At 41.1% G+C, this 23,560-nt stretch overlaps 1 protein-coding gene across 1 annotated transcript in view; it reads left to right on the forward strand.

Moving 5' to 3' along the window:
* Positions 1-20,099, forward strand: part of LOC138357133 (uncharacterized) — a 30,220-nt gene extending 10,121 nt beyond the window's left edge. Inside the window, exon 2 of the mRNA XM_069313780.1 lies at positions 19,393-20,099. Coding sequence (XP_069169881.1) covers positions 19,393-20,099 — 707 coding nt within the window. The remainder of the gene's footprint in view (positions 1-19,392) is intronic.
* The last annotated feature ends 3,461 nt before the right edge of the window (positions 20,100-23,560 follow it).

Here is a 23,560-nt window from a genome sequence, read left to right on the forward strand (position 1 = left end):
TGTTACAGGTTCGTGCCAATAGGCTCTGAGACTCTGGGCGCCTGGGGTAAATGTGCACTTAAGTTCCTGAAGGAGCTGGGCGAGGAACTCATTGGGAAGACTAGAGACCCAAGAGCGGCCAGTTTTATGTTCCAGCGCCTCAGTGTCGCTGTTCAGAGGGGAAATGCGTGCTGTATCTTGGGTACGCACCCGACCCCCGAGGAGCTGGACGAGGTCTTCGAACACTGATTGGTATATTGTTATATAAGTGTGTGTTTTCTGTAAACTGTAGCATTGCAATAAAATCAAATAAAAAAAAATAATAGGGGTGGTAGGAGAGGAAAAGATTAAAGTATTCAGTGAGAATCCACAAGGTCTTCTCTGAACACTATTTATTTTCTTCTTCGAGGATGTGGGTCCCTTTAATTAAACCAGTGGTGGTACCCCTAAATATATATATATATATATATATATATATATATATATATATATATATATATATATATATATATATATATATATATATATATATATATATATATATATATATATATATATATATATATATATATATTTATTATATTTTTTATGTATGTAGAAGGGAGTACCACCTCAAGCTGGAAGAAGGGGGACCCATAGCCTCGGAGGAAACCACACATAACGCATTGGAGGGAATGTGGGTCCCCTCCAATACAGTTTCTGTGTGCTTTTCTCCTACCACCCCCTTCCTTTTTTTTTCCTTTATTGTGTATTTAAAGGTTACAAAACATACAAGACAAATGCCTAAAGGTTATGGATCTCTTGAAGCTCCTCAGCTTCCGGACAGGAACCGAGGACGCAGCAAGCATTTCCCCTCTGGATCGCCACACTGAGACGCTGAAACAAAAAACAGGAAGCTCTTGGGTCTCTGGTGTCGTCAATGAGCTTGGAACCCAATTCCTTGAGAAATCCCAAGGCACTCTTGCCCCAGGGGCCATGCGTCTCAGACGCTATGGGAACGAAGAGATATTGACCTTCCAGTCGCCTGTACTTGAGTGATTTTGCTGTTTCCCTGTGGTTGGCCGCCCCACCTGCTTGATCAGCTCCGAAGTGTCCATAGGTGTCAGCCAGGGTGGATACACATGTGTAGTCCCACACCAACTGTCTACCCTCCTTCCATGAGTATATGGTGATGCCATCAGGGCGAAGTGTGGGGAAATCCGGGTTTTGGACCCCTAGGATGCGAGGTTCTCTCTCCGCTGGGCACCTAGCTGAGACGAGGCTTCTCTTGATGATGTCATTGACCTCGTTGTGTCTTACATGCCAGCCCTTTGTGCTTCCGCAATGCAACCCATGCAGTCCGTATTGGTCTGCTTCCACCCTGTTGCAAATACACTTGTATTCAGTGTGAATTGGGGCACGAAGGAGGAGGGCCACTGCTACACGAAGGGATTCTGGATCTAGGCGCGTGCCCATTGCTGACATGGGTACTCCCAGGAGGAAGTCTCCTGCATGAGGGGCACGCACTGCTCTGAGGCGGGCTTTCTGCTTGTCTGATGTTGTGGCGCTGAGCATGGCATCAGCTACTTTTTCCACTAGAGGGTGGTCCCAGCCGGACTGTTTGTGTTGTTTTGTTGGCTCTATAATGGTTGCTGGGGCTGCAAGAACATCTCACTGATTTGAAAATTCAGTGAAAGCAGGATCGTGTATTCCTGCTGAATCTCTCAGGGTTGCAGGTAAGATATCTCTGACGAGGTCGTGCGATGCGTGGGAGGAGGAAAGGAAGGCTGGTAGAGCAATTTGGGAGGCTGTGCGGACACCAAGGCCGCCGAGTCTTACAGGAAGGGTTGCTTGCTCCCACTGAGAGTCGTCCAATGGCAGGTTCAGGACTTTCACCAGCATGGACCTCAGAAGGGTGTCATACACATTAAACTTAGAGCTGCTGTAGGATGGAGAACATCTCAGAAAGTAGGTCAACTTAGGGAGAGACAGACATCTTGTGAGGAGAAAGAGAGCATCATGGGCATCAATCTTGTCAATCCTGTCCAGCATTCGCTTTAGATCAGTGATTTTTGCAGCCAGGACCTCCTCGATTGCTCGTGGGCCAATGGGGGCACCCAGGAGAGTGCAGTCCGGTGGCTCGACAACGAGAATGTCTGGAAGAACATTTTGTATTTGCCTAGCGATGTCTGGGATGCGGGAGATTATTTCGCATTTGGATGCATTGAGAATGAGGCCTAAGGCTGCTCCATGCTCCTGGATTTTCCTTATATCCTCCAAAATGGTTTCCGGAGTTCCAGCTAGAGTGCCATCATCCAGGTACCAGATGTTTAGCTCGCTTGTCAGACTATCAGTGACCTCTTTGATAGCTAGGCAGAAAAGGATGGGGCTAAGGGGTCACCTTGTTGGACACCTTCATAGGAGTTTATTTCATTCTCCCAAAAAGAAGCTTAGAGTCCCCACTGTAGCACGATCGGATGAATGGGTAAAGGGGACGGAAATGGTTGTGTACAGCCCTGAGGACAGCGTCTCGTCTGACTTGATTGAAGGCATTTTTGAAGTCAAGCTTTACTAGTGCCTTCTGGTCCGGGAGATCAGCAATGTAAGCCCGCGCTACATGTGCTGCAGCTTCACAACCTAGGGGAATCCCAAACCCGAGCTGATGAGGTTTCAGCTAGGTGGCTGCTTCCTGCCTGATAGATCTCACTGCAGCCTTAGCTACGAGGCGTCAGAGGGTGTTGCCAACGGCAATGGGCCTGATACCCCTATCCTTCTTCTTTAGAGCACAGAGTGCTGCTCCATAAAAGACAGGCCTGATATCCTCAGGGATGCCGCCAGCCAAACACATGTTGGAGAATCTGGTAAGTTCCACTAGAAAGTCCTTTGCAGCATCTCCAAGCACCGGGTTCAGCATTTGTTTGATGTGCTTGGGTCTTAGGCCTGTAAAGCCCCCTGCTGAACCTGTTGGGAAAGACATGACTGCTTTGTACACCTCAGATTCTCGAACAGTCAAGGGTTCTATGCCAGCATTGTTTTCCTGGGGATCCCTGCTGCTGTCGGGGGCTCTGGGTGGGTGTTTGTCTTGAAGAGCCTCTGCTGTAGTGGCGTTCCTGGGGGCAATAGTGTCATCGGTGGTCATGATTCTGATGGCACCTGTGGTATTGCCCTCTTCTATTTTCCTGGTGATCTGTGCTCTCATTTTGTGGTTCTCAGATGAGTTATTGTTGGTCGTCCTGCGGCTGGTGTTCTTGGCACGAGGGGGGAGGCGGACCAGGTTGTCTGCTCTGGGGAATTCATTAAGTGCCCTGATTACAGAGGTTGCTAATGACTTGTCTCTCCTGGGCGGTAATGCTAGGCATGCATTCCCAAATAGAAGGAGATTGTGCCACGATCCACAGGTTCTGGGAGCATTGTTGACCTTTGTCAGCAGACTGGTGAGTTTGGCTGCTGCTTGGTGACGGGCAGCCTTGGGGATGTGGGGCAAGGTCCTGGTGGACGTCGCTTTGACTGCTTCAAGCAGATTATCTGCTGAAATGAAGTTGAGGGAGGTATTGTTCCTCGCTCCTGCAGCAGGTTGTCCATCGTCACTGCCCCGGGGCAGGCGCCTAGACCCTAGACAACCACCTGAATTGAGAGAATGATAGCGGACAGTTCCATTTCCATTGAGACGATACCGTCTGTCACACACTTGACAGTTTCCTCTTGGGTGGTCATCTTCTTGGCTGGAAAGAGGCTGTGTGTCAGGTGCGACATGTGCCATGCCTAGATGTGATGACGCCTGGCTGCCCACTGAGTGCACCCTCTCCTTCGCCGGTGGAGAGTAACACGTCAAGCATTACCCTCCTGGGGGAGTTGGGCATGGCCTGGGCACCGTGTGTGGGTAGGCTGTGTGTTGATGGGCGGCTGGCTGGGTCGGGCGCAGGTAGCGGGGTGGGGGAAGATGGCGGGTGGGGGTGGTGGAGGGGGGGCACGCGAGGGAGGCCGCCGTCACACTTGTTACACACTATATTATATATAGTGTATATGTATGTTATATATATATATATATATATATATATATATATATATATATATATATATATATATATATATATATATATATAACATATATATCATAATTTATTGACTTAGTTGTGTTAGTTTTCTTTATTTAAAATAATAGGTTGGTTGGCATAGGAGCCAACCAACCCAGAACTCTACTGAATTCACTGGGCAGTTCCGGAATCTCCAAACATTAGAAGAAAGTCTTTAAATGTTTATAATTGTTTTTTGAGTTCAGAGCGAAGAAGGATACCAGCTACCTTCAATCCCTATTGAAACCCATCTGGAAGAGATGTTGATCAAACTCGAATAATATTTTCTTTCTCTTTCTACTCAAGTGTATAATTGGTGGAGGTATCCATACTCTGAATCTTATGCTCATCCTGTGAATGTGACTTTAGGATATAAAGAAGAGCTTTGTGATATTCAACCTGATTATACTCTCAAGTAGAGATTCAGAGACCTATCACTAAATAAGTTCAGTATTTAGGTGAAATTCGATTATCCTGCTATTAATAGGAAAGTAATAAATATATTGCTGCAATTTTCAACTTCTAACGTGTGTGAGGAAAGCCTTCTCCTTTAACCAGAAACAACAGCAAAGATAGAAATCGTCTCCTTTCAGTTGGAAATGAAATCTGTGTTTTTTATTTGAAGTTCGAACCCGAATTAAGTAGATGAATTCGAAAGTTAGGGACAGGTTTTACATTAGAGAAGCCCATTTCATTATCTAAATTGGCTTCAAAAATAACATTGTCTTGGCCCACATATTTGCTGATATTGCCTTGATTTATCTTCGGTTTTTTTAACATTGGCAATGTTTATTTTTTTTGTTTTCAGTTAGGGTTGATTTTTGGTTGTTAATAGCTAAATGTTGTTTTATTAATACATATACATATTATTTAAATTATTTAATAATATAATTTATTTAATATTATTAATAATATTATTAAATTATTTAATAATTTTTATGCAGAGGTTCCTATAGACATGAAAATGATTTCAACGTTTCCATAAGGGTGGAGAAGTGCTTCTATGGAGGGTAATTTTGTCTACAAGAACTCGTTACTGAAAAACCAGCAAGTTTACTTTAATCCTGAACATAATTCTGGACTATACACCACTTGTTTTTATATATGTATATATTCCCTGTATGCAACTCCAAATATTATTAGGAGATTAAGCTAAAATATTTCATACATATACATTTTCAAATTTTACACATAAATATTCAGTAAATAAAAAATTGGAATTCATATATCTAACAACATCAAATTTGATTAAAACGCTCCAAAGAACTTAAAATTTCTGGGATAGACAATAATTTCGAACAAAAATAACTACACAAAATTGTCAATATTTGGGTTCAGCTGTAGATTCTGATGTTGAAAGAACCTTATATTTTTTCACTGTTCAAAAGTTACAATGATCTGACAGTGAACTTAAATTCTTATTTTGATTTGCAAAGCAGCGTGCAACAACTTTAGAATAATATAGCAATAACTTCTGAAGGGCGATATCTTGTGTATATTTATCTAATAATTTATGGCTGTCATGATAAATGTCATTAGGTGCCTTCAGATGCTGGAAACGTGCAGCAGCAAATGCAGTGTTTTGCTCTGTAATATTTCCATTAAATTTAATTTCTCGTGATCTACTTCGCAGTGTTCCTCCTTTCTTCCATCTCTGTATGCGTCGGTACACTGTGGAGATGCTGGTGTGGCACTTTAAGGATATCTCCCGAGCAGAGAAGCCGAGGAGCCACAGCTGAATGATGTTGGTCAGGTCAGCTGGCGCCGAACGCTGTCTGGACATAGGTTTCTCCATCGGCTTGGCTCTGTCAGACAGAATACGGAATATATATATCTATATAAATAAAAATATAAATGATCGTTTGTTCCAAATCGCTAATCTCTGAAAGTTCTTCACCGATTGGTTTGAAATTTTGACACAACGTTCCATTCACATCCGAGCAGATTTTTATATGCAAACGAATATAGATGTCACGTTTATGATGGGAAAAAACATGTTTTTTTTTTTTAAACTGTGCTTTTCATATTTTTTCATGTGAGGTAAATCTTCGAAACCTCTTTACTGATTGCTTTAAAATTTTGACACAACGTTGCATTCAAATTGGCGCGTGTTTTTATATACCTACAATATACATGCCTCACCTGTTACAGGAAAAAACAAGTTTTTTTTTTAACAGTGCTATCTGTTGGACGTAAGAGCAACACACGCTGTAATCTCCGAAAGTTCTGCACCGATTGTTTTGAAAATTATGCAAAACTTTGCATTCAAACAAGCATAGGTTTTTATATCTACTATATAGATGCCAAACCTGTGACAGGTAAAAACATGTTTTTTTTTAACATAGCTCCATATGTTGTACGTAATAGCAACACACACTCTACTAAATATGTTACAATTACATTTCATTGTTTCCAATTGCATTAATAAATCAAATTTCATAAATTTCGATTAATTTTCATTTTGATTTAATTATTTTGTGTGACATTGTGTTGGAATTGAGTAGTGCTGTTTACCATACAATTCATTTTGCAAGTATAAGTATAGATACCACACCTGTGAAAGGTAAAAACATTCCTTTTTTAGGAAACAGTGACATCTGTTGCTCATAGGAGCAACACATACCAAATATATTCTGATTCCATTTCAATGTTTCCAATTGCATTGACAAATTGAATTTTCATTGATTTCGATTCATTTTCAATTTGATTTAATTATTTTGTGTGATATTGTGTTGGAATTGAGCTGTGTTGTTTAGAATACCGTTCATTTCGTGAGTTTAGTTTATTTTTATTTTTTTCATTTTTTTCCTTTCTTTTTTTTAACTGTTTTTTCTTATATTTCAATGATAGGAACATCACATTATTTGATGTTCCCAATTTTCTCATGGGAACCTCTGATTATTTGGGAATGCATCGGATGAGGGACTGAGGTATGGTATGGATTCCACACTGCCAATCCACTTGTTTGATTGGCAGTTATATATATATATATATATATATATATATATATATATATATATATATATATATATATATATATATATATATATATATATATATATATATATAAATATATATATATATATATATATATATATATATATATATATATATATATATAAATATATATATATATATATATATATATATATATATATATATATATATATATATATATATATATATATATATATATATATATATATATATGCAAACAAGCCTGAATGGTCCCCAGGACTATATACAACTGAAAACTCACACCCCAGAAGTGACTCGAACCCATACTCCCACAACTGGTATGTACAGGGACGCCTTAATCCGCTTGACCATCACGACCGGACATAAGGAAGTGATAGCCGAGGCTATATGAACCACTTCCCCGCCGGCACTCGGATGGTAATCTTGGGCATAGCATTTTATCAAATCACCTCATTCTTTGGGGCACACGTGAGGAACACAAATGCAAACAAGCCTGAATGGTCCCCAGGACTATATACAACTGAAAACTCACACCCCAGAAGTGACTCGAACCCATACTCCCACAACTGGTATGTACAGGGACGCCTTAATCCGCTTGACCATCACGACCGGACATAAGGAAGTGATAGCCGAGGCTATATGAACCACTTCCCCGCCGGCACTCGGATGGTAATCTTGGGCATAGCATTTTATCAAATCACCTCATTCTTTGGGGCACACGTGAGGAACACAAATGCAAACAAGCCTGAATGGTCCCCAGGACTATATACAACTGAAAACTCACACCCCAGAAGTGACTCGAACCCATACTCCCACAACTGGTATGTACAGGGACGCCTTAATCCGCTTGACCATCACGACCGGACATAAGGAAGTGATAGCCGAGGCTATATGAACCACTTCCCCGCCGGCACTCGGATGGTAATCTTGGGCATAGCATTTTATCAAATAACCTCATTCTTTGGGGCACACGTGAGGAACACAAATGCAAACAAGCCTGAATGGTCCCCAGGACTATATACAACTGAAAACTCACACCCCAGAAGTGACTCGAACCCATACTCCCACAACTGGTATGTACAGGGACGCCTTAATCCGCTTGACCATCACGACCGGACATAAGGAAGTGATAGCCGAGGCTATATGAACCACTTCCCCGCCGGCACTCGGATGGTAATCTTGGGCATAGCATTTTATCAAATCACCTCATTCTTTGGGGCACACGTGAGGAACACAAATGCAAACAAGCCTGAATGGTCCCCAGGACTATATACAACTGAAAACTCACACCCCGTTCGAGTCACTTCTGGGGTGTGAGTTTTCAGTTGTATATAGTCCTGGGGACCATTCAGGCTTGTTTGCATTTGTGTTCCTCACGTGTGCCCCAAAGAATGAGGTGATTTGATAAAATGCTATGCCCAAGATTACCATCCGAGTGCCGGCGGGGAAGTGGTTCATATAGCCTCGGCTATCACTTCCTTATGTCCGGTCGTGATGGTCAAGCGGATTAAGGCGTCCCTGTACATACCAGTTGTGGGAGTATGGGTTCGAGTCACTTCTGGGGTGTGAGTTTTCAGTTGTATATAGTCCTGGGGACCATTCAGGCTTGTTTGCATTTGTGTTCCTCACGTGTGCCCCAAAGAATGAGGTGATTTGATAAAATGCTATGCCCAAGATTACCATCCGAGTGCCGGCGGGGAAGTGGTTCATATAGCCTCGGCTATCACTTCCTTATGTCCGGTCGTGATGGTCAAGCGGATTAAGGCGTCCCTGTACATACCAGTTGTGGGAGTATGGGTTCGAGTCACTTCTGGGGTGTGAGTTTTCAGTTGTATATAGTCCTGGGGACCATTCAGGCTTGTTTGCATTTGTGTTCCTCACGTGTGCCCCAAAGAATGAGGTGATTTGATAAAATGCTATGCCCAAGATTACCATCCGAGTGCCGGCGGGGAAGTGGTTCATATAGCCTCGGCTATCACTTCCTTATGTCCGGTCGTGATGGTCAAGCGGATTAAGGCGTCCCTGTACATACCAGTTGTGGGAGTATGGGTTCGAGTCACTTCTGGGGTGTGAGTTTTCAGTTGTATATAGTCCTGGGGACCATTCAGGCTTGTTTGCATTTGTGTTCCTCACGTGTGCCCCAAAGAATGAGGTGATTTGATAAAATGCTATGCCCAAGATTACCATCCGAGTGCCGGCGGGGAAGTGGTTCATATAGCCTCGGCTATCACTTCCTTATGTCCGGTCGTGATGGTCAAGCGGATTAAGGCGTCCCTGTACATACCAGTTGTGGGAGTATGGGTTCGAGTCACTTCTGGGGTGTGAGTTTTCAGTTATATATATATATATATATATATATATATATATATATATATATATATATATATATATATATATATATATAAATATATATATATATATATATATATATATATATATATGTCGTACCTAGTAGCCAGAACTCACTTCTCAGCATACTATGCAAGGCCCGATTTGCCTAATAAGCCAAGTTTTCATGAATTAATGTTTTTTCGTCAACCTAACCTACCTAACCTAACCCAACCTAGCTTTTTTTGGCTACCTAACCTAACCTTACCTATATATATAGGTTAGGTTAGGTTAGGTAGGGTTGGTTAAGTTCGGTCATATATCTACGTTAATTTTAACTCCAATAAAAAAAAATTGACCTCATACATAGAGAAAAGGGTTGCTTTATCATTTCATAAGAAAAAAATTATAGTAAATATATTAATTCAGGAAAACTTGGCTTATTAGGCAAATCGGGCCTTGAATAGTAGGCTGAGAAGTGAGTTCTGGCTACTAGGTACGACATATATATATATATATATATATATAAATCACCTTATTCTTTGGGGCACACGTGAGGAACACAATTGCGAACAAGCCTGAATGGTCCCCAGGACTATATGCAACAGAAAACTCACACCCCAGAAGTGACTCGAACCCATACTGCCAGGAGCAACGCAAGTGGAGTGTACAGGACACCTTAATCCACTCGACCATCACGACCGGACGTAATGAGGTGACAGCCGAAGCTATTTGAACTACCTCACCGCGGGCACTCGGATGGTAATCTTGGGCATAGTATTTTATCAAATCACCTCATTCTTTGGGGCACACATGAGGAACACAAATGCGACCAAGCCTGAATGGTCCCCAGGACTATATGCAACAGAAAACTCACACCCCAGAAGTGACTCGAACCCATACGGCCAGGAGCAAGGCAACTGGCGTGTACAGGACACCTTAATCCACTCGACCATCACGACTGGACATAAGAAAGTGATAGCCGAAGTTATTTGAACCACCCCACCGCCGGCACTCGGATGGTAAACTTGGGCATAGTATTTTAAGGTGGCATATTACGGGTTTCGTAAAAATTGTTCAATTTGCTTATAAATTTATTTATGAAATGGTTATAGAAAGAGCTGCAACTGGTCCAAGTTTCAGCATCACACCCTAGACAGAAAAAGATAAAAAAAATACACAACGTATTATGCAACGAACTTTCAACATTTTCAAATAATTTCAGGGAACACATGTGTCAACTAAAATCATTTCTATAACACTCAGATATTAAACTAACACATAATAATAGATTGTATTGATCAGTTTTATCAAAGAAAGTGTTTAGTGCAATAATATAATTTTTCAAAGTTACCCTTCCAAAAATATGCAATATATGATGTTTATAAATTTTTATAAAATCAACAAATGGACTTTGGACTAAAATGTCTCAATAGGTTTGTAGAAGCACAAACTCTACATATAAGGTGTAATTTGCATGTAAATTGATTAATAAATGAAAGCTGAGAAACGCCTTGAATTTGTAAATTACTTTCCAGAGTAAAATAAAGATCCAAGTTCGGCCACCTGTAGCTGAGCTTGACTTCGACAGATTTCGTTCATAATTGACACCCTTGCAGATAGGCATCCATTGAGCAAGGTGTGCAAGTTTCATGCAAATCCCTTGATAACAAACGAGAAAAAAAATTGGCCAAAAAAAAAAAGAAAAAAAAAAAGAAAAAAAAAAAATTTACATATAAATATATTGCACATACATATTACAATTATTACAAGAGTTTGTGCTTCTACAGCACATAGTAAACATTTTAGTTGACACATGTGTTTCCTGAGATTATTTGAGAATGTTGAACATTCGTTGCATAATACGTTGTGTATTTTTTTTCTCCTTTTCTGTTTAGGGTGTGATGGTGAAACTTGGACCAGTTGCAGCCCTTTCTATAACCATTTCATAACAAAATTTATAAGCAAATTAAACAACTTTTAATTTAGTGTGAAAAGCCCCCTTAACAGTGCCCGTGCTCGGCAGTGAGGTGTGTGTGGGGTGTCTGCCCATGACCTGTACGAGGACCAGCTCCTGCCGGTGCTGGAGCAGGCCAGCGCTGTCTATCAGCTTCGACTCCTCGTGGATTTTACCGTAACTACTCGAGAGTATGCTTTTGTCACATACGCAAATCCGAAAACAGCGTACTCGGCCATCAAGCTCTTAACAAAGTATGAGATCTGGCCGGAAGTTTTCCTAAGGGTTAAATAGAGCGCGAACAACAACTGGCTGTATCTGGCAACATTCCGGCCAGCCGGACGCGGCAGGAAGTGTTGCAGGAGATGGAGCACTTGACGGACGGTTGGTAGCAGAAACTTTACAACCGAAATCTTCAAATGAAGTATCTATAATAACATCAGTTTTTTTTACGAATTCGGGTCCTCAATCCAATAAAGAGGGTAAAGCTTAATGTCTTTCTAGGTACATATCAAAATACAGTCATAGCTATATTGGTGGACAAAGTTCCTACAGAGCTAAAAGTTACTGGTCTCAGAGCCACCACAAAATTCCTAACAGAAAAAGGAATTAAATTAGCAGATCCCATGATCGATTCCGACTACATAGGGTATATCAGAATTCTGATAGGAGCTGGCTACTTTTACCTATTCATTTTGAGATCAGAGAAATGCATAGGTTTGAAATTACTCCAATTAACAGGAAGCTTATTGATGTTAGGACCTGTATAAGATCTGGAACCTTCAACTTTTGAAAAATCACACCTTGAAGAAACAGTAATGGTAGCCTGACTGGGCAGGGAACAGTCACCATTTACAATCCCCCACATAATTGATGATGGATTAGAATCCATACATAAATTGTGGGAACTTGATGCAATAGGAATAATTACTGAACAACCAAACCCAGATGATATTTGTACCTACAATCAATACCTTGAAACTGTACAGTATCTTGATGGGCCATATTGGGTAAGATTATCTTGGAAACTTAACAATAAAACCTTACCAACCACCTATAGGTTAGCTTATAGTCAATTTACATCAATGTCAGCAAAGCTAATTAAAAAGCCAGAGCATTTACAACTCAACCATGTGATTATTGCTCAACAGCTACAAAATCAACTTATCAAAATTGTGAAACATGACAATAAGCAAAGTGACCATTTTTTACCACATATGGGCATAATCAGAAAAAAACTCTTTTACAGATAGTTTTTAATTGTTGCTCTAAATCTGGGCCCAAGGCCCAGTCTAAATGATTGCCTGCAAACAGGTCCAAGTCTAACACAGAAATTGTATGATATACTGCTGAAGTTTTGACCTAAAAAATATGCATATACAGCTGACATAAACAAATCTTTTCTAAGAGTTGGCTTACAGGAAGAAGATATAGACTTCACTAAGTTTTTTGGGTAGCGAACCCAAAAGATCTAAAGAGTCCAATTGTGACTTACAGATTATCTTCTATCCTATTCGGAGCAACATCCAGTCCATTCGTGCTACAGACAACTCTAGATACTCGTCTACAAAAGTCATCCAGTCTCTATAATGCTGAAATCAGTCAAAATCTATACATATATAATTTTCAAGGGACAGTTAATAGTACAATTGAACTGTTACAACAATATCAAAAAGGCCAAGAAGGAACTACAAGGTGCCAACATGCCACTACAGTGATCAGCCTCAAATAATGCATCATTGAATAATCAAATCGAGACCGGATCAATATCTTGTACTTCAATCTCAAAAGGTATTGGGTATGGAATGGGATCTCACATCTCATACCTTATTAATCAAATCAGAACCAGTAAACTATTGCATTACTACAAAAAAGAACTTAATTTCATTGGTCAGTAAAGTATTTGACCCACTTCGTCTATTAAACCCTTTAACAATTAGATGCCGTTTATTGGTGCAAGAATTTAGAAGACAAAAGTTAGCTGGGTTGATCCACTACCATCCCAGTTTCAAAAGGCGTGGATGGAAATGGCTCCTGAACAAACTTTAGTCGAACAGATAATCTTTCCAATACACATAATCGAGGAAAATGGTGAAGTAACAAAACATGTATTCGCAGACTCGTAAGACAGAGCTTCTGGAGCCTGTGCTTACTTAGTGACTTCCAATCAGTCATATGTAATAATCAAAGTCGGTGATTACATATCTAAGGCCAGAGTCGCTCCAATGAAGAAGAGGACTTTGCCTCAGATGGAACTAAACGCATTGCTTATAGGGACACACTTAGAAGTGCAAATCAAAGAAATCATTTGTACAATGAATCTCACTGATGTTATTATATGGTCTGGCAATGAAGCTGTCTTACAAAGGGTATGGAATGACAGCAGTCAAATACTGTATGTAAGAAATCGTGTTTCGGAAATTAGGAAATTTTCTGCAGGCTTTCAATTGTTGCATGCACCAACTAATGATAATCCAGATGATCTGCTATCAAGAGGAATGACGTTTAAACAGTTTGCGAAGGAAGATATTTGGTTTCTATGGCCTCGATGGTTATTGAATGGTAGTTGGCCGGAATAAAAGCCACATATCATCATGACGAAATCCATAACTACCACCAGGCAGCAAGCTCAAACATCAGTCTTAGATTGTACTCATCGTTCCTTGTTTACCAAATTAATAATTGTAACACAAAACGTGTTTCATTATCCCATGAAAGGGGCATAAAATACATTTTTTCCAGGACCACTTATCTATTGAGTAAGACAAACCCAGGGAGAAACTTATAGGAATGCCTACGAAAATCTTCCTCATAAGTTAACGCTCAATCACGGTGTGAGGATAGACCAAGATAATCATAACATTCTACGTTGTGAAGGAAGACCCAAACATGCAGATATCAGTCTAGATACTATGTTCCCATGGCTTTTGCCAAAGAAGCATTCAATCGCAAGGTGTGTTTGATGTGTTACATACACATCAACAAATCATCAAACTTGGAGGAGTGTTAGACACATTCATACATCTCAGACAGTAGTACTTCATTCATACATCTCAGACAGTAGTACTTCATTCATACATCTCAGACAGTAGTACTTCATTCATACATCTCAGACAGCAGCAGTATTCCTCAAGGAAGACAGTCAGCCAAATCAATCTTGAAAAAGTGCATGATATACCGAAGGTAGGATGCAAGAACTTGCCCATGTCCTTGGTCACCACCTCTGCCAAGGGAGTGAGTGGTTCATCCACATCCTTTCAAGACGTCAGGAGTAGATTATACAAGAGCCATCTATCTAATAGGAACTGCATATAAACGAACTATTAAGGCATTCATCTGTCTGTTCACCTGTGCTACTACCAGAGCAGTACATCCAAAGGTAACACCCAATATAACTGCCCAATCATTTATCAAGGTTTTCTGCAGACATGCAGCATGCTAAACATGCCCTAAGCTGATGATTTCAAATAACAGTGCTAACTTAGTAGCTTATGGGAAGCATGTCTATGGGAAATATGTTTCCACCCTGCAGTTCTTCCATGCTGGATCTGTGTCACTGCAGATGGATCCATTGGACAAACTAATCCATATGGAGTCAATGGTTCAGTTAGATCCAGGGTGACCCGAAGAACCTCTAACTGCAAATGACCTACAGACACCAAACACGAACATACGTCCACAACAGACAGTTGCATTAAAGTGCAAACAAAATTTGTTTGTATTACCAGTCTAATGGAGAGTAAATGAACATTTGGTCACTGCTGATCTTAAATATTGAACTCTGTGGCCATTTTCTCCCTCTGGAAGATGTGGAAAATTCCACCCACTATATATGTGTTATTATCTAAGAAATGTAATATCTACTAAATCATAACATAATCTATATCATACATCAACTACATCATATCAGAATCTATCAAATCTTACATCTATTGATCTAATAGATCATACATCTATGAAAATCATACAACTGGTTCCAACATGACAATGCCTTAATGGTAACATCCGCCATTGGCTATGAATGCTTACTTGACCTTGTGCATGCGTTCTCAAGGATCTAGGAGGTTCGAGAAGAACATATTTATTCAAAATACTGTTGGAACATCAAACGATTTCTGGTAATGGTTAATTAAAATCTGTTAGAGGGAATTGATTTGTACTAAAAATATCACCAATGTTTAATACATCCACTATATATTTACCTTTTATTCCCACTGTATCTATATTTAATCGTGTGGACCAGAAATAAATGATATATATATCATGACCAGTCACCCACCTCCAGGGAACATGATAGCGGTGGCTGGAGCGACAAGTTCCCGACTGGAGACCATTGTGTACATCGAAACTGTGTGCATGTGTGCTATGTTTGAGAACATTTTCAACGGACAGTACTGCACAAACTACTCTTAAATCGCTTACATTAAACTTGTCAGTTTGTAAACTTGTCATTAAACTTACTTTCTGGCAACTTGTCAGATTAGACTTCGATTCTCAATGTTTGGGTATATTATTGTGTTAATTATAGTACAGATTGGCCAATTGCATGCTTTGTAAACTTAATATGTCCTTATATAAAATGTGAGTCGTTAGGTAATGGGGCAATGCCCCATTTTTCAGTAATTTTTATATTTAATCTTTCATACCTAAATCATATTAATTAACACTTTAATGCGCGCGCGTCCCGTGAAAAAAAATAGCGCATTGTGCACGCAGCATTTTGGGCTCTTGAGCGTAAACACCAAAAAGTGTATAATCTTTTCACTCTCCTGACACCAATTCTCGAGCTACGTATTTCATTTTGGTATCAATGTGTTGGCAATAAAATTCTCTGGAACCCGTTAGCCAAGCCCGTCGTGTATTTACGGTCCGGTTTAGTGTATACTGGATGTTTAGTGTATACTGGATGTTTAGTGTATAGTGGATGTTTAGTGTATAGTGGCTGTTTAGTGTATACTGGATGTTTAGTGTATACTGGATGTTTAGTGTATACTGGATGTTTAGTGTATAGTGGATGTTTAGTGTATAGTGGATGTTTAGTGTATACTGGATGTTTAGTGTATACTGGATGTTTAGTGTATAGTGGATGTTTAGTGTATAGTGGCTGTTTAGTGTATACTGGATGTTTAGTGTATACTGGATGTTTAGTGTATACTGGATGTTTAGTGTATAGTGGATGTTTAGTGTATAGTGGATGTTTAGTGTATACTGGATGTTTAGTGTATACTGGATGTTTAGTGTATACTGGATGTTTAGTGTATGTTGGATGTTTAGTGTATACTGGATGTTTAGTGTATACTGGATGTTTAGTGTACACTGGAAATTTAGTGTATACTGGATGTTTAGTGTATGTTGGATGTTTAGTGTATACTGGAAATTTAGTGTATACTGGATGTTTATTGTATATTGGATGTTTAGTGTATACTGGAAATTTAGTGTATACTGGATGTTTAGTGTATGTTGGATGTTTAGTGTATGTTGGATGTTTAATATATAAAGGATGTTTAGTGTATGTTGGATGTTTAATATATAAAGGATGTTTAGTGTATACTGGATGTTTAATATATAAAGGATGTTTAGTGTATACTGGATGTTTAGTGTATACTGGATGTTTAGTGTATGTTGGATGTTTAGTGTATGTTGGATGTTTAGTGTATACTGGATGTTTAGTGTATGCTGGATGTTTAGTGTACACTGGATGTTTAGTGTACACTGGATGTTTAGTGTACACTGGATGTTTAGTGTATACTGGATGTTTAGTGTATGTTGGATGTTTAGTGTGTACTGGATGTTTAGTGTGTACTGGATGTTTAGTGTATGTTGGATGTTTAGTGTATGCTGGATGTTTAGTGTACACTGGATGTTTAGTGTACACTGGATGTTTAGTGTACACTGGATGTTTAGTGTATGTTGGATGTTTAGTGTATGTTGGATGTTTAGTGTATACTGGATGTTTAGTGTGTACTGGATGTTTAGTGTATGCTGGATGTTTAGTGTACACTGGATGTTTAGTGTACACTGGATGTTTAGTGTACACTGGATGTTTAGTGTATACTGGATGTTTAGTGTATGTTGGATGTTTAGTGTGTACTGGATGTTTAGTGTGTACTGGATGTTTAGTGTATGTTGGATGTTTAGTGTATGCTGGATGTTTAGTGTACACTGGATGTTTAGTGTGTACTGGATGTTTAGTGTATACTGGATGTTTAGTGTGTACTGGATGTTTAGTGTGTACTGGATGTTTAGTGTGTACTGGATGTTTAGTGTGTACTGGATGTTTAGTGTGTACTGGATGTTTAGTGTGTACTGGATGTTTAGTGTGTACTGGATGTTTAGTGTGTACTGGATGTTTAGTGTGTACTGGATGTTTAGTGTATGCTGGATGTTTAGTGTATACAGGATGTTTAGTGTATACTGGATGTTTAGTGTACACTGGATGTTTAGTGTATACTGGATGTTTAGTGTATACTGGATGTTTAGTGTACACTGGATGTTTAGTGTACACTGGATGTTTAGTGTACACTGGATGTTTAGTGTGTACTGGATGTTTAGTGTGTACTGGATGTTTAGTGTGTACTGGATGTTTAGTGTATGCTGGATGTTTAGTGTATACAGGATGTTTAGTGTACACTGGATGTTTAGTGTACACTGGATGTTTAGTGTATACTGGATGTTTAGTGTATACTGGATGTTTAGTGTATACTGGATGTTTAGTGTACACTGGATGTTTAGTGTATACTGGATGTTTAGTGTACACTGGATGTTTAGTGTGTACTGGATGTTTAGTGTGTACTGGATGTTTAGTGTATACTGGATGATGACATGTGAGAGGTAGGGGTATGGAAATTTGAGAAAAGTGTATCTGTAATTTATCTGTAACTGAAACGGGTCAACTTTAATGTAAGCTGATAATGGAGGTAAATTTATCAGAATTTCCTTCCACAACTTTCACAAAGACAACTATCTCATAAAATCTGTTCTATTCTCTCAGTGACAGAACCCATTTCATTAAAAAAATACGTCTCTAAAAATACAGCATCCCTCCTCGCCTCGTAGCTTGGTGGATAGCGCGCAGGACTCGTAATTCTGTGGCGTGGGTTCGATTCCCGCACGAGGCAGAAACAAATGGGCAAAGTTTCTTTCACCCTGAATGCCCCTGTTACCTAGCAGTAAATAGGTACCTGGGAGTTAGTCAGCTGTCACGGGCTGCTTCCTGGGGGTGGAGGCCTGGTCGAGGACCGGGCCGCGGGGACACTAAAAAGCCCCGAAATCATCTCAAGATAACCTCAAGATAACCTCACGAAGACAACAGTTCCTCTCGTAACAATAACAGCACCCGTGTCACAAAAGGGCACCCTGTCTTACAATGAGATCACCCCTTTCACAAAGTTAGTACCAATTTAAAAAAAAAAGCAACACTCCCTCCCATAGAGATAACAACTTTCTCAGAAAACAGTATCCTTCCCAAAAAATAATCTCCACCAAAACACAGCACTGTTGGAGAAAAAACAGCACTGACTCTCACAAAGACATAATATCTTTCTCATAAGCATCCCGTTTTAAAATGAGAGCCGCTCCTTTCATGAGTTCACAACTCCCTTCCCACAAAGAACACACCTCCTTCTCAGAAAGACAACATTGAGTCCGTCTACCCCCCATAAAAAAAAAATGTCTAACTGATATGTCATATGTCATATGTTAGGGCATTGCAGCTTTAAATATTCAATTCATCCTCCTGTTTAGATAGTTCCATCGTCAATAGTCACAAATTCGTACGTACTTAGCTTTGAGATAGTAGTATACTGTACTATGTTAGGCCTCAGATATCGTGTATTAGGCCTAGAAAAATTAGGTTAGATTCATTTAGCTTGTCAACGCAACACAAGTAAAAAAATAGTTTCCCGGTTTGTCCAATTGAATACTTAAGATTTCAAATTTCAAATTGTCTTGTACATCGGTACGATGGTCCTCATCAGGTCTATAAGTACTACCACACAGCAGGATAGGCAGCAATATTGGTCATCTCCAGAGCTACAGTAACGTAAATACTTTATTGACGAGCATCACGACGTCACATACATTAACATGCACCAACAGTTGTCACTGTCACACTAACTGTTGTCACTGTCACACTAACTGTTGTCACTGTCACACTAACTGTTGTCACTGTCACACTAACTGTTGTCACTGTCACACTAACTGTTGTCACTGTCACACTAACTGTTGTCACTATTACACTAACTGTTATCACTGTCATACTGACTGTTGTCACTATCACACTAACTGTTATCACTGTCACACCAACTGTTGTCACTGTCACACTAACCGTTGTCACTATTACACTAACTGTTATCACTGTCATACTGACTGTTGTCACTGTCACACTAACTGTTGTCACTGTCACACTAACTGTTGTCTCTGTCACACCAACTGTTGTCACTGTCACACTAACTGTTGTCTCTGTCACACCAACTATTGTCACTGTCGCACCAACTGTTGTCACTGTCACACTAACTGTTGTCACTGTCAAACCAACTGTTGCCTCTGTCACACCAACTGTTGTCACTGTCGCACCAACTGTTGTCACTGTCACACCAACTGTTGCCACTGTCACACCAACTGTTGTCACTATCACACTAACTGTTGTCACTATCACACAAACTGTTCTCACTGTCATACCAACTGTTGTCACTGTCACACTGACCGTTGCCTCTGTCACACAAACTGTGGTCACTGTCACACTAACTGTTGTCACTGTCACTCTAACTATTGTTACTGTCACACTGTTGTCACTGTCACTCTAACTATTGTTACTGTCACACTGTTGTCACTGTCACTCTAACTATTGATACTGTCACACTGTTGTCACTGTCACTCTAACTATTGTTACTGTCACACTGTTGTCACTGTCACTCTAACTATTGTTACTGTCACACTGTTGTCACTGTCACTCTAACTATTGTTACTGTCACACTGTTGTCACTGTCTCACTAACTGTTGACTCTGACACAACATAAGAAAAACATAATAAATATTGAGAAGATAAGTTTTAAAATCATTAATCTTACCTTTTCGCTCATATTCAACTACACACACACACACACACACACACACACACACACACACACACACACACACACACACACACACACACACACACACACACACACACACACACACACACACACACACACACACACAGTACTTGGACCCATCCTGTTTCTAATATATGTGAACGATCTTCCAGAGGGTACAGACTCATTCCTCTCGATGTTTGCTGATGATGCAAAAATTATGAGAAGAATCAAGACGGATGAAGATAGACAGAGACTACAGGATGACCTGGATAAACTGGAGGAATGGTCTAGAAAATGGCTGCTGAAGTTCAACTCTGGAAAGTGTAAGGTGATGAAATTAGGCGAAGGGAGCAGGAGGCTGAACACAAGGTATCATCTGGGAGGGGAAATCCTGCAAGAATCAAATAGAGAGAAGGATCTGGGGGTTGATATCACACCGAACCTGTCCCCAGAGGCCCACATCAAAAGAATATCATCAGCGGCATATGCTAGACTGGCCAACATAAGAACTGCCTTCAGAAACTTGTGTAAGGAATCTTTCAGAACCCTGTATACCACTTATGTAAGACCAATCCTGGAGTATGCAGCTCCAGCCTGGAGTCCATACCTAGTTAAACACAAGACAAAGTTAGAGAAGATTCAGCGGTATGCCACCAGGCTCGTCCCGGAACTGAGAGGATTGAGCTACGAGGAAAGGCTAAAGGAGCTGAACCTCACATCCCTGGAAAACAGAAGAGTAAGGGGAGACATGATAACCACCTACAAAATTCTCAGGGGAATTGACAGGGTGGACAAAGACAAACTATTCAGCACGGGTGGGACACGAACAAGGGGACACAGGTGGAAACTTAGTACCCAGATGAGCCACAGAGACGTTAGAAAGAATTTTTTCAGTGTCAGAGTAGTTAATAAATGGAATGCACTAGGAAGTGATGTGGTGGAGGCTGACTCCATACACAGTTTCAAATGTAGGTATGATAGAGCCCAGTAGGCTCAGGAATCTGTACACCAGTTGATTGACAGTTGAGAGGCGGGACCAAAGAGCCAAAGCTCAACCCCCGCAAGCACAATTAGGTGAGTACAATTAGGTGAGTACACGCACACACACACACACACACACACACACACACACACACCCACACACACACACACACACACACACACACACACACACACACACACACACACACACATACACACACACGCACGCACACACACACACACACACACACACACACACACACACACACACACACACACACACACACACACACACACACACACACACACACACACACACACACACACATACAACTGTAACAGGAAACGACCTGTCCTGGTACAGTTCACTAACGAAGAGGCAGTGGATTACATACTGCATCACAAACACCTACTCAGAGGTAGCGAAAATTACTACAACGTATTTATTGACAAATTCATGACGAAGGAGGAACAGATTGCCCACAGAGCAAGCAAACAACAGTACGACTCTTCCCATTTGAGCGCAGCTACACACCCCAGTGCTAAACCACCCCATGCTAACCAGCTCACACGTGCTTCTCAGGTCACCCCTTCCCCAAATCAGCCGCCCCTGCTTATCTCCCCAGCACATCCCTTGACCCCTATGACCCCACTGGAGTCAAATTCATCCCACATTCCAAGGACCCCCTCATCACCTCAGCCCCCAAAACCCGTCCAGCCCTCATCCCCTCAACCCCCAAAACCCACCCAGCTCTCATCCCCTCAACCCCCAAAACCCATCCAGACCTCATCCCCTCAACCCCAAGAACCCACCCAGACCTCATCCCCTCAACACCCAAAGCCTACCCAGCCCTCACCCCTCCTCATCCCCTCTCCTTCCATGTGACCCCCCACCCTTGCGAGGGAGGTGGGAGGTCCCCCCCACCCCCTCTATCCTTCCCCCTCCCAACCTCTCAACCTCTATCTGTCTCCCAACCTTACGCTATCTCCCAATCCCTCTATGCCCTCCCTAATCTTCAGACCCAGTATGCCCTTCCTACTCCATACCTACCTACCCAGGCCCTACCCCAGACCCTCCTACCTACCTTCCTAGAAGCCCAGCCCCCAGTAGCCCCCCAAGCACTCTTTCTGAATACACCCCCCGGACCCCCCCAGACACCCCCCGGATCCCCCCGGACATCCCCCGGACCCTCCCCGCCCCCAGTCATCCCCCAGACACCCCCCAGGTCCCCCAGATCCCCTCTGCCCCCAGTCACCCCCCAGACATCCCTCAGATCCCCCCAGACCCCCAGAGAAAGGGAGAACTCTGGTACAAGAGTTTCCATGAAGAATCTCAAGGTTTGGTACACCAATGCTGATGGGGTATCTAATAAAGCAGAAGAGATAAAAGAAAGTGAGTGAAGCAGATCCTGACATAGTTGCAATTGTGGAAACTAAAATTAATGACATGATCTCAGATGCAATCTTTCCTGAAGGGTACCAGGTGATACGAAAAGAGAGGACACAGAGACAGGGAGGGGGAGTAGCACTCCTAATAAAGCGGAAATGGAAGTTTGAAGACCTGGGAAATCGAGTTACCAATGAGTGCACAAGCTTCATACATGGAACTCTGACAGTAGATGGGAGGAAGATTGTGATCCTGGTAATCTACAATCCCCCACCAAACAGTAGAAGACCCAGGCATGAGTATGATGACAACAACAAAGCATGTATAGATGAACTGCAGAAGGCAGCAACACTAGCCCACAGAATGAGAGCGAAGCTGCTGATCATGGGGGACCTAAATCATGGAGAGATAAATTGGGAATCAAGGAATCCCCATGGAGGGGACGAAACGTGGGGAGCAAAATTAGTAGATGTTATAGACAGGAATTTCCTGACACAACATGTGAAGGAAGACACAAGGGAAAGAGGAGGAGATGCACCGAGCCTATTAGACCTGATTTTCACCCAGAACGTAGAAGATATCGAGAATTTAGAGCATGAAATACCTCTAGGGGCCAGTGACCATTGTGTCCTAGTCTTTGACTACATGATGGAATTCAAACTTATGACCATGGGACAAGAGATCTGGGAAAGGAGAGCTGACTACAGGAAAGGGGACTATATGAGGATAAGGGACTATCTGGGTGAAGTGCAGTGGGAGGAAGAAATTAGAGGAAAAACAGTCCAAGATATGATGGACCTAGTCATACAGAAATGCCAGG

This window comes from Procambarus clarkii, chromosome 76 (genome assembly GCF_040958095.1).
Source record: "Procambarus clarkii isolate CNS0578487 chromosome 76, FALCON_Pclarkii_2.0, whole genome shotgun sequence".
Taxonomy (NCBI): domain Eukaryota; kingdom Metazoa; phylum Arthropoda; class Malacostraca; order Decapoda; family Cambaridae; genus Procambarus; species Procambarus clarkii.